The 16,310-nt window shown below is 53.7% G+C and overlaps 1 protein-coding gene across 8 annotated transcripts in view; it reads left to right on the top strand.

The window, feature by feature from the left end:
• ZNF512B (zinc finger protein 512B) overlaps positions 1-15,878 on the top strand; it is a 28,815-nt gene extending 12,937 nt beyond the window's left edge. For 4 of the 8 annotated variants that reach the window (XM_042815153.1, XM_042815156.1, XM_042815154.1 and 1 more), the window contains 9 exons: positions 436-560; positions 3,043-3,135; positions 3,969-4,067; positions 4,733-5,020; positions 5,604-5,795; positions 11,130-11,231; positions 12,125-12,187; positions 13,793-13,891; positions 14,187-15,878. In XM_042815153.1, coding sequence (XP_042671087.1) covers positions 436-560; positions 3,043-3,135; positions 3,969-4,067; positions 4,733-5,020; positions 5,604-5,795; positions 11,130-11,231; positions 12,125-12,187; positions 13,793-13,891; positions 14,187-14,480 — 1,355 coding nt within the window. In that variant the 3' untranslated portion in view covers positions 14,481-15,878. Of the gene's footprint in view, positions 1-435; positions 561-3,042; positions 3,136-3,968; positions 4,068-4,732; positions 5,021-5,603; positions 5,796-7,326; positions 11,106-11,129; positions 11,232-12,124; positions 12,188-13,792; positions 13,892-14,186 lie in introns of those variants that run through there. The other 4 variants (XM_042815159.1, XM_042815157.1, XM_042815155.1 and 1 more) reach the window with 3 other exon arrangements.
• The last annotated feature ends 432 nt before the right edge of the window (positions 15,879-16,310 follow it).

The raw sequence follows: 16,310 nt of genomic DNA on the forward strand, positions 1-16,310 counted from the left end.
GCTTTCCAGGCACACATCTGAATGGAGCCGAGGCTCTCACCTTTGTTTCACTTCCACTAATTGTTTTATTTGGCAAGAGGGAGTCATTCTGAGCAGGGCAAGTTCAGGTGATGAGGGGTGCTGTAACTCCCAGTATGCAGAATACCAGCAGGAGTTGGAAATGTGAAATGCCACCAAATGCCAGCAGGTCAGGTAACCCACATCAGTGACCCATTGGCCCTGTTTGCTGCACCTGCAGGAGCAGAGGGACTGGCATGGTTTACACGTGCATGATTTGTGTCCAGCTTTGGTTTGGCCCGTGCGTATAAATATCTGTCTTTTAAACATCACAAACTTTCCTGCTTCAGTGCCTTTCAACATGACCAACCCAGGCTTGTGAAAGAGGTGCTCTCTGCTTGTCTCTGGGTGTCACACCTCCCTCCTCTCTCTCACCAGCAAATCCCGAGGACCAATGGCAGCGGGAAATCAGTGAGAAGGGAGAAGTTGCCTGTCCAACCTGCAGTGTTATAACCAGGAAAACCATCGTTGGGCTCAAAAAGCATATGGATGTCTGCCAGAAAGTAAGAGCTTGCCATACTCAGTCACACAGATCTGGATTTTGGAGGGGATTGGCTGTGTGCATGCGCTGCTTTTAAATGCATATTGGTATTCCTAAAACCAGTTCTGGGCTGTGGCTGATAGAGCACTTGCTAGTCGTCTTCAGAGAGCTGGCTGCCTCACTTTGATGTGAATTCACAGGGGGATATGGACACCTAATTCTCATCAATTCAGAATCCCTTTGTGGTCTTGGCCCCTTGTTGCCATATCTCCATCAGAGTTGGGTATTTCTAGTAGCTAAATGAATAGTTTCAAGGCTGGAGAGATTGTTGGGGTTGTCTCTAATCTGGCCTCCTACAGAGCCCTGGCTGCAGGATTTCACTCTGTGCCATGCCTTGCATCAGGCCAAATAAATTGTGGTTGAATGAGAGCACGTCTCAGTGAGATACCAAGCCTCAGTGGGCTCGAGCAGACTGTCGAGATGCAGAAGTTTAGTAATGGTGCAGTGAAAAATTGTCTCTCTGCCACACCAGCATCCATCAGAGCAAAGGATTCCGTCTTCATCCGTCACCTGGTGTGGTGCAGAGCCATTGCCACAGAAAGCCAACGTGGGATCAATGCCTCCCACTTTGAAAATACTTTGCTCAGCTTTGATTCCACATTCATTTTCTGTAAATGCTTCCTCAGCCTGTGCCTCACTATTTGTATGGCAGTGAGAGGCTATTATCCCTTCCAAACCATGCATTACATTGATGCCAGGCCTCTGCTAGTGTCCTGGCTTCGATGGAATGGGGATCTTGGCCATTTTATCTCCTATCTCTGTCTTTCCAAGCACCTCCCTAGCCAAGCAGGCTCCGTGTGGGCTGCAAGGCTAGCCAACCTGCCGAATGCAGATCTTTGAGAGCCATCAGGTCTGTCTTCCCCTCTAAAAATAGGCCTGTGGGTGCTCAGCCAAGGAATTGGGGCTTGCACAGCCTGCCAAGCTTACGGTGAAGTGGAATCACAATGGCCTTGAGAGCCAGACCTGCCCAAAAGGGCATACCTGTGCTCTGGCTGTGAGAACAGACACACCAGCCCTGGTGGATGTGCAGGCTCCTGCTGTAGGACCAGCTGTGCTGCTCCTTTTTCCCATGAGGCACAGTCACTCCTGAGGTAACTGTCACGGAGCTGGGGTGCTTCACAGCATCTCTGCTAGAGCAGTCTGTGGCCCAACAAGTTCAGTCCCTGTGTGTGGCTGCAGTTCCACTTCCCAGCAGCATCTCTGCAATGAGCCTATGGCATAGCTGTGCCTTGAGCTGCTCCCATCAGAAAGGAGTTTGGAGTGCAGGCACCCTCTCCTTTTGTTCTCTGCTGTAATATCAGATTGAAGTATTTCTTAGCTGGAGTCTGCCTTCTTTCCTTAGAATTTGGAAAGGAAATAAGGGATAGGAAGGGTTGCAACATGCTTGGATCCAAAGGAGTTGAGGGCAGGTATATCCTGCCAGCATCCCAATTGAAATAGTTTATTAAGATGTGAACATATTGTGTTCTTCAGTGTTAACCATACCAGTAAGCCCTACAATGGCTGGCACTGGCATCTGCTGAATTAAAGCTCTTTTAGCATTGACCTTGTTAGGATTGGTGATGCGATCTGGAACAAGATTAACCCATCAGAGCAGAGGTGCAAGTGAGTCATTTCCAGTTGGCTGCTGTGAGGTTTCATTTTCAAGAGCTCTGTGATGAGGAGGGATTTGCAGCTCTGTCTGCATTCCCCTTCAGCTGCTAGGCCAGGTTTGAGTGAATGGACTGTGCTGAAGATGGAGCATCCTCCAGGCAGGAAGAGCAGGAACAGCCACAGCCATCCCAATGCAGTCTCCCTGCTGAGACATCCTGTCTCCTAGAGCTCAGAGCATTCCCCTCTTGAGTCAATAAATTCTTGTACTCGCCCCAGCAAAAGTCATCACTTGCTTACTCACTTTCCAAGTTCCCCTTCTGAATCAGTGTGTGCATCATTCAGGAGACCAAGCTGGGTCAAACAGTGGAGTAACATGAGAAGTGTATGTGTGACTGTGTCCTGCAGTGTCTTAATTCTAAACAGTTTGGACACCCAGAAAGCACATCATACACCAGCATCTGTCATGGTTAATAGGGCTGCAGAGAAGAGGCTTCCCGCATGTCAGTAGATCAAAGCTGCTTCTCTGTCCTGACCCTCTCCCAGGAAGACATCAGGTCCAGATGCTTCCAGCCAGTGGGGTTTCAATCTACATGCAAAACTGAACGTTTTCCAAAAATTGGGACACATGGGTTTGATAACAGTATCCAAATTACAGAGAGATCCACACCAACAAAGAGAAAACTGAACTGCAGGCTCAAAGTGGGTCGGGAGGACGGGGTGCTGAGTTGTCTGCTGGGTCCCACCACTGGTATTGGTGCAGCAGTGGCTGCCCATGGGGCTCACTGATGAGCAACCCTTGGAGAACTGAAGGTGTCGGGGCCTCCATGGTGACTTGCCTCTGATTCCTTCAGCTGCAGGACGCCTTGAAGTGTCAGCACTGCAAAAAGCAGTTCAAGTCCAAAGCTGGGCTGAATTACCACACCATGGCTGAACACGTCAGCAAGGTAAGAGAGCTGGGCAGCTCTCATCTCACACCTCATTTCTCCTCTCTTCCTAAAGATGCACATACAGAAGACAAAGCAATCAGCTGTCCACTTTCCTCCGTCTTTACAAAGGAGGGATTCACAACACCATCTCTGCAATGTCCTGCATGCTGCTTAGTCCAGATGATAGCCTTACCCTTGCTAAGCAAAGCCATTCATTCCCAGGCAGCGAGTTAAACTAATGTTGATCCCTGGGAATAGAGCAGAGAATGGAAAAATAAGACAAGAATTCAAATCCCAGAATGGCGGAAGATTCAGAGTATGGTGATGTGGATTTTGAGTGGCAAAGCTCTGCCTCCAAAACTGTGCCTGCACACCCAGCACTGGTGGGTTCTGCTTTGCACAGGTCTCAAAATCCAATGTTTTGCTCTCCACCGTTTACATGAGAAATAGCAATAAAATTGGTTGTGAACAAAGTCTGGCAGGCAGCTGTTTTGGTGCTGTGCTTAACAAGCCAGTTGTGTCTGCCTGTGAGATACCAGGGCAAGGCATAACCATATTTCTACATGTCCCATGCTTACCAGTTGTGACTTGTCTTTAACCTGTGCATTCATCTCCTGCTCTTTAGCTTGGCTGGTGCAGGAACTGCTCGTCCATTTCTCAATTAACCCTTTCAGTGCAAACACAGAAAATGCATGAGCAAATCTGGTGTTGAACAGCAAAGGCTCCAAGCAGTGGGAGACCCAGCGCGAGGTTCACAGCTGCAGTGAGGCAGGGCTGTACCACCCACTCCTGGCACAGAGGACATGAGTAAATGGTTGACTCTGTCGCTTCTGTTACTTCCTTGTTTCCAGCCTGTTCCTGTGGAAACCGCTGCCCTTGGTGAACAGGAAGAGCGGGAAAGGCTGAGGAAAGTGCTAAAGCAGATGGGAAAACTGAAATGCCCCAATGAGGTATAAGAACGATTCCTGTTTCTTGTTCTCTGAGAAGAAGGAAGGAGCGAGTCCCAGTGCAGAGGGGACGTGTGTCCTCTGGGCATCCCTCGGTGTGCTCGACCTTGCACACGGTTCTGCCTTAGCTCAGCTGTCCCTGTCCCCGTCCCCATCCCCGTCCCTCTGGCTCCCAGTAACAGGGTGACAGCAGAGTGGGTTGAGGAGCACTGAAGGCCGAGTTCTGCCTCCTGAACCCAGCAAGGGGCACAGGGCTGCTGGTGGTGTCCTGGGCACAGTGTAAAAATCAACCGAACAGCACCGAAATGGTGACAAGGCGGTTGCAGACAAGTCACGAACAGGTAACAGGGGTGTGTGGCTGAGGTTTGTCTCTGCAGCTGGTTTGCTCTGTGCATAGCATACTTGGCAATGCCTGCCTGCCACTCGCTGCTCCCTGCCCGCCGTCTGTCTGTCTGTCTGGGGAGCCCTGTCTGTGTGTCAGAGCAGGGCAGGTAGCACGGGGCACTGGGACTGCTTCCTCTGCCTCTCCGTGTCACTGGGGCTGGTGATCCCCCGTGTCTCAGAGGGGTTTGCAGAGCAGGACGTGTCCCAGCCGTGCCCAGATCGATGGCACCGTAACCGCTTTGTCACAGCCCTCCCTCACCCCTCTCTTTGCCCCACCTCTGCAGGGCTGCGCAGCCAACTTCTCCAGCCTGATGGGCTACCAGTACCACCAGAAGCGCTGTGGGAAGCAACTCGCCGAGGCTGACAAGCCTGTCTTCAGCTGCCCCCACTGCGGGAAGAAATACAAATCCAAGGCTGGCCACGATTACCACGTACGGTCAGAACACCCGGCCTCAGTGAGCCCCCCAGACACCTCTGCAACCCGAGAAGTGGGGCCATCCCTCCCTGGGGGTGACTGCAGAGCTGCAGAGCCTGTGGGCAGGAGCGAGCCGGGCAGAGCCGGGCCAGGCAAGGCAGGTGCAGACGTCAGACTGATGTTGTTCTCTCCGTTCACATTACCACATGTTTGTGTTGTACCGTGCGGTTTAGGTGGGGAGCAAGCAACAGCTCTCCCTGCCCCTCTAAAAAAGCAGGGAGCTGTTTTTAAGTGAGGGGAGTGACCAGTAATTCCTCTGTCCTCCAGCCAGCTCTCCATCCCTGGTTGCAAAACAAATATCAGACCGTGTCCTCAGGGCCAGCTACTCACAAGCCCTGGGGTGGCGGGATCCGTCCCTGGGGAGCATCCTTTTCTATTCTGTTGATCCCTGCTGGCACTGTATCTGACTCTGATAACCCTGTAACTAATAAGTGGGGATGTTTGTACAAATGAGAAGCCTGAGAGTGTGGAGGAATGCCATCAGCAGTGCTCAGGCTGGGTGGTGGTGGGAGGAGGTAGTTGTGTGTGTGCTTGTGGCCCCCAGCTTGGCGTGCTGGTGTTTCTGCAGCCCTCTCCGGCACACAGCAGGTTAGCAAACACATAACTTGAGCCTGAGCATTTGCATCCCAGGACTGGAGCTTACCTCTTCTCGCCTGCTCATAGCAATATCTCTTTTGCAGCCTCCAGAGGAGCCAGAGGTGAAGCCAGAGCCCACCCCCATAGAGGATTTTGAAAGGACCCCAAGCGGCCGCATCCGTCGCACATCGGCTCAAGTGGCCGTCTTCCACCTTCAGGAGATAGCAGAGGATGAGCTCGCCAGGGACTGGACCAAACGGAGGATGAAGGACGACTTGGTACCTGAAACTAAGCGGGTAGGAGGATTTGCTTTCTCCTTGTTTCGGGCTGGGTGTACACAGAGATCCTGGAAGGGCAGCGTGGCCCCAGGTGGCTGAGCCCTCACATGTCTGGTATGCTGTGTATTCAGTGAATTAGCAGTGATGGTAAATGTAGTGCTGAGCAGCACACCTAGCAGTGGAAGTGCCTTTTCACTACTGCAGCCTGTCGTGTGCTGTCCTGCAGTGTGTGCTCTTGGCACATTGTCCTGCAGAGGCACTGAGCTCACTGACTTGCAGCAGGCAGGCAGGAAACTAGCACACGAACAAACTGGCATCATTCATATGTGTCCTGGCATCTCCATGAGGTGCCCAGCTTAGAGGAGGATCAGGCCATGGTGCCACCACCCGTCTTGGAGCAGAACTGGAAGTTTAGAGCTAGCGCTCACTGAACACTTTTGATTTCCCCAGTGTGTTTCCAGATGACTTCAGCTGTAATGCATTTATAGCATAAAAATAACCAAGCCCAAAGGAGCTGTTTCATTTAAAATGCTCTGCAGTCCTCAGGGAGGAGAGGTGTTGTGCTGTCTTTCCCCCTTTCACTCATTCTTCTTTTCCTCCTTTCTATTGACTTTGGGTATTGGACACCAGACCTATGTGTGAATGTACAAAGACATCAGAAGGGTTTCGGCCCCTGGCACAGCTGCACCATGACATTCCTTTGTGCTTTTTATGAGACGTTTCACATGTTCAGAATCTGATTGTTTAATGTGAGCCCCACATCAGTGCTAAGAAAACAACACGCAGGGAGGATGGTGGAAGCAGACGAGTTGAAAAGCAAGAGAGAGGGGAGTTGGACCAGATCCCAGGTGGCAAACAAGGCTCTTGGTCTGAAGGAGTGGGACCCTGAGCCCTGCACGTGCTGCTGTTCCTGCTGTCCCCAGCTGTGCCAGGCTTGTGTTGCACAGATAAATTTGAGGTCAGTGCAGGGAGCAATGCGTGTGTAGCTGTGAGTGTCTGTCTCTGGGCACGTCTTGCAGTGGCTGTCACGTTTCCTTGACAACATTCTCAAATATCAGCTGCTCAGTCTGTGCCATCTTTTCTTGAGGCGCAGTGCTGGGGGAGGTGGGAGACAGTGGGAGCTCTGCTGGGTCCAGCACTGCTGGGTAGCGCCTTGCATCGCTCAGAACCAGCTTGTGTTTAAAAGGTACTTCAGTTAAGTGTATGGAAAAACATTCCAGCATCCCCCAAATACAGCAAAAATAGCTGTTTCCTCAGGATCAGATTCAGCTGTGCTGGCAGAACTGTTCTCCAGTGGGTCTGGCCCTGGGCTGCACAGGAGCAAAGGTCAGCATCCCTGTATCCCTGCGTCCCTCTGCATTGCTCCAGCACTGCTGCTGAGCACAAACTGTGGCAGTCCCTCCAAGGGATCTGACAACCCAGAGCTGCTGGGGCTGCAGAATGACAAATGCAGGCCAACCATGACCAGGGCAGATGGTTCCCAGCACGCCACCACCTCTTCTTCCCACGGGCTGCTTCCAGTTGTTGGATGTATGCTCCTGACCCACAGGCCCCTCGCTGGACCCAGGGAGAGGTGAGATGCTGGGGGCCAGCAGCAGATTGCCTCTGCACCAATGCCATCTCTGCAAGATCTGCAGCATCCCAGATGGATCGATGCTTCCCAGCTCCAGGCAGCTCCCAGCAATGGTTGGATGTGCCCAGGCTGCTCGCCGTTTGCTTCAGAGCCCTGTCCCCAAGCTCCCAGTGACCCACTGCAACCCTCATGCCACAGCTGTTCCTGGCTGGGGAGGGATTGTGGCTCCGGATCCCGTTGGTGGCCCATGGTGAGATGCATTCGCCTTTTCCCAGGAGGGTGGATTCCTTCGCACCAAAGCAATGGCATCAGAATAAACGATTGCTGCTCAGATCCCAGGCCCTGCAATGCCTTCATTCTGCACTAACCAAATCCAGCACTTCTAAATATACACTGGAGTCTTATTTTCTCGCACTGATCTTTATTTGCCTCTGGATAAGCTGAAACAGATGGGGTATTTCACAACGGCCGCTTGCTGAGGATGTCAGATGGGGAAGGACACACCCCTGCTGCTTTTCTGGGAAAAATCCCCTTTCAGAAGCTCCATGAAGATGTTGCCGATCCTCTGAGTCTCCTCTGGCCTTTGCTGGAGCCATCCTGCACCCACTGTACCATACACCTACCCACTGTAAGGCTCAACTCTGCCCCTGTCTGCTGCGGGAGGATTCCAGCTTTGGGCAGGAGGGGCGAGAGGTTGGGAGTTACCTCCTGGGCTGGGCCCTGCAATCCCTGTTTGCAGAGGAATGCCCTGACCCTTTTTGGAGGCTGGCTTCAGAGAAGCAGCCCTGTAGAGAAGAGGTGAGATGGGATAAAACGCTGTGGAAACCCAGCTTAGGTCATGGTTTGATGCTTTCTCTGCATCCCTGTGAAACAGCTTGTGCTCTCAGAGGTTTTTAGGGGAAGGATGTCTTTTTGCCACAGTGAGATCTGGCCCCATATCCTGGTTCTTCCTGGACTCTTTAGGGAACAGTTTGCTTTTGTGCTCGCTCCTGGAGAGAGCTGCCTGCCTGCTCTACTCAAGCTGCTTTAGACTGCTGGGTTAATGAGTTATTAATCGGTGACAGCTCCAGGTGGGGTGCCTCATTTCTGGTTGCAGCGAGAAGGGAAGGTCTGGTCCCAGATGAGCTTTGTGCCAGAGCTGTTGGGTTCATGTGGTGGGAGGGAGAGGGAGAGGGGGGCACACAGCCACCCCATCCCCAGCCTTTGGGGTCTGCTCATGGCATGGGGTCAGCATGGCACTGCGGTGCCAGGCTGCTCTGACACGTGGCCATGCGGGCCAGGGCTGTGAGTCCTGGCAGAGTCACTGCTCTCAGCAAAGGGCTGGTGTAGGCCAGTTTGAAAGCTGGAGGGCAAAAGTCATCTGCCGGCTCGAGTCTTTAAGAAAACCCCATACTGGAACCAGAATACATTCTAGACCAGAAAAATCTGGCTGAGGTCTATCTCCCAGCACAATGGCTCTGCAGTCCCCGCAGAAGTCCTGAAGCTGGGCTGAGCCCTGCAAACTCATCTCACTGGTGAGCTGAGCTAGATCCCAGTGCAAGTTCGGGTGAGGACCACATGGGGACCTGTCCTTCCTCCCTGCCCTCTCTCGAGAGCCCTGGCTGGGTGGCAGAGCTGCCCTGTGCATTGCAGCAGCTTCCAGCCCACCGCTGACGGTGCTTTGGCTTTGCCTCCAGGATGGAATGAGCTGTGGTTTCCGTGGGGCAGGAGCACGGGGCGACCCGAGGGGCTGAGGACCCCGTACCGCGGCAGGTCTGTTGGAGGGGAAGATGTTGGCTGGGGCCGAGGCAGAACACATGGTTCTCATTTGTTGCAATATATTTTGGGGAAGGGGAGAGCTGTCTGGGGAGCAGAGAGGATGGAAATATGAAAGTTAATTAAATAAAACTGTCAGTCAAAGAGAACGAGCCTTCCCACCCTAGCATCCTTCAACTGTTCAGGGGAGATGGGCCGTGGCCAAAACCAGTTGTAGTCGTTTAACGATTTGGCCATGAAGATTTTCACTTACGGGCTGTTTGAGGAAAATAAATGGTAGAAAATAAAATATTCCATGCCTGGGGCTCCTTCTTAATAGAGACATAAAGATGGCTTTGACATTCCTAGAACCGCAGCGCCCTGGGAAGACGTGGGATGTGCATGTTATTGTGCAGTGCCTGTTGGAGCGGAGCGGGGAGGGATTCTTCTCTGCAGTGGGATCCGGAGCAGCGGAATCCGCATCTCTGAGCATCTCCCCCCACCTCCTCCTTGGGGACACGCAGAGGGAGAGGTTGTTGCTGGGGCTGTGTGCGGTTACCATTAATGTTTGCTCATTCATGGGATTGATTGGCTTTTAATTAAGGAGGCCGGCTGGCATCCCAGCTCTCAGCATCAATGACAAAAAGGGAGCCCTGTGTTCTCCCCCGGAGGTGGCATTGCCTTCCCCGAGTGGTTGACGAGCACCATCCCAGTGCTTCAAAGAGCTCTGCTGGCATCCTCGTGGCTGCAGAGCACGACAGAACCACAGCACACCAGGCCTTGGGGCATATTTCCACATCCATCCTTAGTAACGTCCCTACCGCCGTTTCGCAAGTCCTTTTGCCCCTTCTCCCTTCCCTGGCTGCGTGCCGAGGTGAGGGCAGAGGGGACCTCCTGAGTTGATGTGACAACATCTACAGCCAACCCTCGCCATCACTGGTACCTCAGGCTCAGTGGCAAGGAGGAGGAGGTTTTGGAGCAGCACGACCCAGCTGGACAAAGGCAAATCTGCTGCTTATCAGCACGTCCAGGAAAAGTCACAACTGGGAAACAAATACAGCCAGCCACCTCCCTGCATTGTCAGGAACGGGAGTGCAGAGTTTGATGTGCACACTTGGATGGAACAGCTTGGGTTTGCACTTCTCTGCAAGCGTGGTTTGTGCACGTCTCCTCTCTGGAGAGCAGGGATATATCAGTGTGCCAGTAGAGCTGCAGGGCCCTAAAGCTGCTCAGGTACCTGCACCCACTCACTGCGACCTGTAAGCTCACCCTGCCATGCTCTGCCACCGAGCAAACTGGGAGTTCAGGACATGATCAAGCGTCCCTGCAGAGCTCCTGTTGGCACACATATGGCCAAGGGCAGCTCTGTGCTGCAGCCCCATGGAGCATATACCCACAGGTAGGGCCATGTGCCACAGCGGGCACTGGGCATGAGGTGCCACAGCTGCTCCTGTGTGTGCTGAACATGCAGAAAGAGAGTGGGAAGGGCCAGCCCGCTGTGCTAAACCTCCAAGTCACTAATAAAGTAGTAATTAAAAGCACTTGGGAAGAGCTGCCCTGCCAGGAGAGGCAGAGACACAAGAGCCTTTCATTGTTTAATAGGCCCTGCTCATTATTGGGGTGGAAGGCAGCCATGCAGGCTCTTCAAACTTGGCATCGTCGCCTCTGCCCAGTGTGCAGGGCTGTTTGTTCTGTGGGTTATGAAACATGGCCGAAGGGCAGCTGTGACACAGGGCACCAATAGCACAGGGCCTGGCCCCGTGCAGCACTGGGGTATGTGCCCAGGGAGCAGGAGCACGAGAGACTTTTGTCACCACGGAGGTGGCCACGGTCCTTGCCCTGCTATTCCTGCTGTCCTGTCCCTTCACTGGTGGAAGGAGAGCCACTCCCAGGGGATGACATCCTGTAGGGCAGCTTCCCAAAGCATTTTTGGCCTCTCTTTACTTCCATGGTAGGGGCAAAAACCCATTTGGTTTTGCCTAAGGACTCCACCAAGGATGGGACCGGTGCGTGCCACTCCAGTAATCATCTCCCATTGTTTGCAGCTCAACTACACCCGGCCAGGACTTCCAAAGCTGAATCCAAGGCTGCTGGAAAGCTGGAAGAATGAAGTGAAGGAGAAGGGCCACATCAACTGTCCCAATAACGTGAGCACCTTTTCTCTCTCTGGACCAGTCTGGTTTTGCTCTGCAGGAGGCAGGGGGAGTTTGAGGGGCAAAACCCCACCAGTGTCAGGTTCTTATTGGGTACTGCTCAGTCCCTGGCACCGGGGTCAGGCTGCACCATGTGCTTTGGACTTTGCTTGTGGGGAGCTCTCAGCACCAGTACTGGGGAAAGGCTGCACAATCAGTGCTAAGCCTTTTTCTGCACCGAACCTGCTTTTCCCAGAGCAAAGCTGGAGCTGGTTTTAAGTCTTTTTATATGTTCTTTTTTTCTTTTTTTGAAGTGCTGGGATAGGCCAAGGCCTCCAGGACATGGTATGTGTGCTCCATCTCGCTGTAAAGCACAGCCTTGGCCTGAGCTCGCAGGGAGATGAACTCCACCCTCGTGCTGGGCCAGTGATTTATAATCTGAAACAAAGCCTTGGTAATGGGAAATTTGAACGAAACTGTTACCACAAGGCCGAGGGAGACACACTGCCTAATTAATGTCATACACAGGCACTTTGAAAAGACGTTGCTCAGAAACTGGTCATGCTGCTGCCCGGGTGATTTCTCTCCTTCATTAAGCGTCTGCTGTGGCTCCAAGAACTCCTGTAGCCCAGCAGGACCTCCTGACTGCTCCCAAATGTACGTTTTTCACGGAGACATTTAAGGGAGACATTTTTCAGCTCGTTGTAGAAGGATGTGGCCACATGACTCCCATTAGCACTAATAGGAAACGTGTGACCGGAGCCCTGGGTGCCTCGCAGAGCATTAACCTCATGCTGCTCAGCCCAGACCTGTGGCCTTGCTGGCACAGCAGGCTCCTGGACGTGGGATGGAGGAAAGCACAGAGATGAGGGGTCATGGCAAAAACCCTCCTCTGTTTGTTTCTGCAGTGCTGTGAAGCCATTTACTCCAGCGTCTCGGGGTTGAAAGCTCACCTGGCCAACTGCAACAAGGTAGGTTCCTCATTTCACAGGTTTGGCTCGATGGCGGCATTGGTTTTGTCCTTCCATGCCCACGGCTCATTTGAGAGTAGCATTCCTAGGGACAGTGACATGGGTTAAAGGACTGTGACCACATCCCTGTGGCTTCCAGCCAGCGCTGGGAGGGGTGGAAGCTGCCTGCAGTGCCCTGGCTGAGGGCAGGGCATGAGCTGTGCAGAGAGGGCTGGCTGAGTGACACGCTGCCATCAACATGTCACTGCCCAGCTGTGGCACTGCTGCAGAGCCCAGCTCCATCCTGGGCAGGATCACACCCACAGCCATGGTGTCACGTCCTGCCCGATGGACTTAACCAAAACCTGAGCCTTGGAGGAGAGCTCTCTCCTGTGCAAACCCCAGAACAACGCATAGCAGCCCCTGCACAGCTCCTGTAGCTCCCAACTCATCTGTGGCCGGGGCCAGCACCTGGTGTGGGATTCCGGTTGCCTGTAGCCACTGCGGGAGGAATGCTCAGCACAGGGAACTGGGTAAGAGCTCATAAAGCTTTATACCCTGAAACATTTCCAGCTGCAGCTTCCATTGAATGCAGCTTCCAGGAGGCAGCTCCAATAAATACCCCATCGTTATTAAGAACACAAACTCCAGCACTCCTCCAGCACTAGCTGGAACATCAGCCCCTAATGAGATCATTTAGAAAGTGGGCTGCAGAGATCCGGCAGAAGAAGTATTCATCCAGGATAAAAGTGCAAGCTCAGGAGGCTGCAGCAGTTCCTTTGCTGGCATGCAGAACCAGCAAATGGTTTCAGGGAGAAAATGGAGCCTTTTTCCACTGCCGCTGTTGCCACTGCTCCGGTGCTGTGCACAGAAAGCAGCCAGCAGTTGGAAGAACGTTTTTTGTATACAGCTGCACCCCCAGGTCAGGTGAGCCTGGCGTGGCCCACAGCACAGCTGGGCACTAAGAGTGGAGGAGGCTCCCAGGCGCAGCCCACCCTTACATGGGCCAAGATGATCCTTACATGAGGATTTATGGGGCCAGGCTGCCCACATCCTGCCTGTCTCCCAAACGGGAACCCTGTCTAGCTGCAGATTTACGGCGCAGAGCCAGCTATGGGGAAATCCCCACGGAGTGGATATATTGCCTGAAGAGGCCCATCCATAAACCCCTCGTCAATAGAGAACACATTATCTCCCCCGAGTCGTGAACTGCGGCAGAGCCGGGAGATCAGTCATCCCCAGAAGGGCTCTAATGACAGAAATCCAGCAGTGGCTGCGTCTCCTCGCCAGCATAAAAGGAAAATTAGGTGAGCCTGTCGGACATAAATTAGCTGAGGGCTCAGTCCCAGTAGATCACAGATCTGCTGACAGTGAGGAAATGAGCCCACGTGGCCATGCGGACACACGCCGTGTCAGTGCAGCATCAGCACAGCTATGGCTGCTGCACGGCCGGCACTCGCTGCGTGCGGAGCAGAAGGTGCAGCTGTGGCAGTTCTGGTGCTTTAGAAAGGAATGTTTCTTTTCTGTTGCTTCTGGGTTGAAGTGTCAGCCTGCTTTGGCTGGGAAGGAGAAGGGGAGGGGTGCGTTGGCTCAGCGTGGGGTGCAGCAGTGCGCTCTGTCTTGCAGGGGGAGCATTCGGTGGGCAAATACCGCTGCCTGCTGTGCCAGAAGGAGTTCAGCTCTGAGAGTGGGGTCAAGTACCACATCATCAAGGCTCACTCGGAGGTAAGAAAGCTCCACTTTCAGGTCCCTGCCATGCGCTCGTGCTGGCTCTTTCCTTCTCCAGCAAGGAGCAGAGCACGGCAGCTCCCGTCAGTAGTGGTGACGTGGTGGCGTGGCACTGATTTGGCATCCCAGGCTGAGGGGCTCTGTGTCCCCAGCACCCACAGGCTGATGCCAGTCTGTGTGCCCCTTGGGGAGGTGATAGCAGTGGGGCATGGGGGGGTGAGAATGTGGGGAAGGTCCTCAGGCAGCCCAAGGCCAGTCGCTAACCATCTCTGTTGTAACCCCGTGGACACAGAACTGGTTCCGAACCTCCTCAGAAACTGCCCGGAAAAAGAAAAACAGGGAGCAGCTTTCATCCAGCAAAGAGGAAAAAAAAAAAAGCACAAACGGGAAGAAAAGAGGAAGAAAACCCAAGGAGAGGCCTCTGGAAACATCCCTGAAGAACAGAGAGAGCGTGGCAGCAAAGACTAATCACAAGAAAAGCCCTGAGCACTGGGAGGGCTCCCGATGCAGCTCCGATGGAGATGAGCGTGGCCCCAAAGCTCCCAGCCAGCGCAAGGGGGGAGTCAGCAAGGTGCCCGAGAAGTGAGCATTCAGAGACTCATCTGCAAGGATTCGTTTACAGCCCAGGGTAACAGGGTGGGGGTCGCTCCCAGTTTTCCACCCCCCTCCCCTTCCCTTTCTCAATCCCTTTTTTTTTTTTTTTTTTTTTTTTTACAAAAAAAAAAGTCAAAAAAAAAAAAACCAAAAAAAAAACCAGGAAATACCAATTAACCACTTCAAGCAAATCATGGACCTTGTTTCACACTGGAAAACAAGCAGGATTGAGCAAGCTGGACCACTCTCGCCCCCTCTGCCCATGTACACACCCCTGAGGCTGTGCCCGTGCCCGGGGGGGGGCCCTGCTGACGTCCCCTCCCAACCTTCCACCTCTGTGCAAAACTGGTGATGCTTGAGCAAAAGAAAAGTGCAATAGAAGCAGAGCCGGCATTGGATCCCCACCTGCTCTTGGACCCCATGGCTGCAGCCTCCCAGGACAGTGTTCCCAATGATGCTCGTCCCGTGCAGGCAGCCTGGAGAGGTGGGAAGGGGCAGGGGACAGCAGGGCCTGGCAGCAGACATTGGGTGGCACTTTTTTGGCTGCAGCATTGGGGCTGTGCATCAGCAGGGCCGTGCCTTGAGACGTGTGTGGCGCAGGGCACCAGGAGGGGATGGCGCCCAGGTGCTAGAGCTGATGGGAGAGGGGTTGCTGCAGGATGGGTCTGGTTTTGGCTTCAACTGAAAGTTGCAGAACGATGTGAGCGTGGTGAGGGGAGGGATGGAAGGGCGAGCGGTGGGACAGAGCGGTGCCTGAGGGCGCTTGGGGGTCCTCATCCCAAAGATGCTGATTTGGGATTGGGGGAGCAGGTGTTTGGTCACCCAGCTCCTGTGCTGGGCTGCGGGCAGTGTGCAATGGGGACACGGGGTCAGCATCAAGTGACAATCATGGGTCCTGCTTTCGGGTGAGTCCCCACCGCTGGGCACGTTGCAAGCCGAGCCTTGGGGCAGGGTCACTGCAGGGCATTGTGCCATCCTGGCTTTATTTTGTGTCTGTGTTCCCACACTGGTGTCATTGTGACACCTGGCTCGGAGGAAGCCCCAGACCGAGATGTGTCTGTGCAGGCAGGAACCAGGCTACCTCTGTCCCTGGGTTGTGGACACGTCTCGCTGTGGTTTTCTCTCGGTAACGGAGCAGAAAACCTTAATTCTGGTTTTCCTGCATTCTTCCCCATATCGTGGCTCAGGAAGGCGACCTTTGAGGGAGAAGAGGTTCTGCTTTTACTGTGTTTGCTTGAAATCTCAGCCCTCAGTTTCCTTCGCTGCTCTTCACATCCCATCTCGGCACCATCCCTGCTTGGGAACGACTCGCATCCTTTGCCACCGATGCTGCGTTGCTGCAGATGGGGACAGCAGCAGAAGAGGGGCAAAAGGCAGAGCTGAGCAAAAAGGGGGGGGGGGGGGGAGGTGAGCAGGGATGGCGTCCTGCCTTGCAGGCTGCTCTGACAGAGGGGAGCTGGGATGGGTCGGGGTATGGGGACAGTGCTCCTGGCACCAGGCTGTGCTCCCAGCCTGCAGCTGGCTGGGGTGCAACTCTGAGCCCTGCGTGAAAATGGATCCCTGGGGAAAGGGAACGTTTTTATGAGGAACTGAACCAACTTAGTGGTCATAGAAGTGCAGGGAGGTGCTCCTCCCCAGTCAGTAATGGGCAGGGCTGCGTTTGGAGGCAGCCCCAGGGACCTGCTGCTGGAAGCTTTGGGGCAGAGTGAGCACACATCCCTTGAGGCCAGGTCTGCCCCGGCACCATCCTGGTAATGCAGAGAAACGTTTTGCTTCGCTCTGGGCAACCTTCATTTCCCATTCCAAAGCAATGCCGGGAGCA

This window comes from Centrocercus urophasianus, unplaced genomic scaffold (assembly GCF_019232065.1).
Source record: "Centrocercus urophasianus isolate 14NV4802_14NV808 unplaced genomic scaffold, USGS_Curo_1.0 seq_1412, whole genome shotgun sequence".
Taxonomy (NCBI): Eukaryota; Metazoa; Chordata; class Aves; order Galliformes; family Phasianidae; genus Centrocercus; species Centrocercus urophasianus.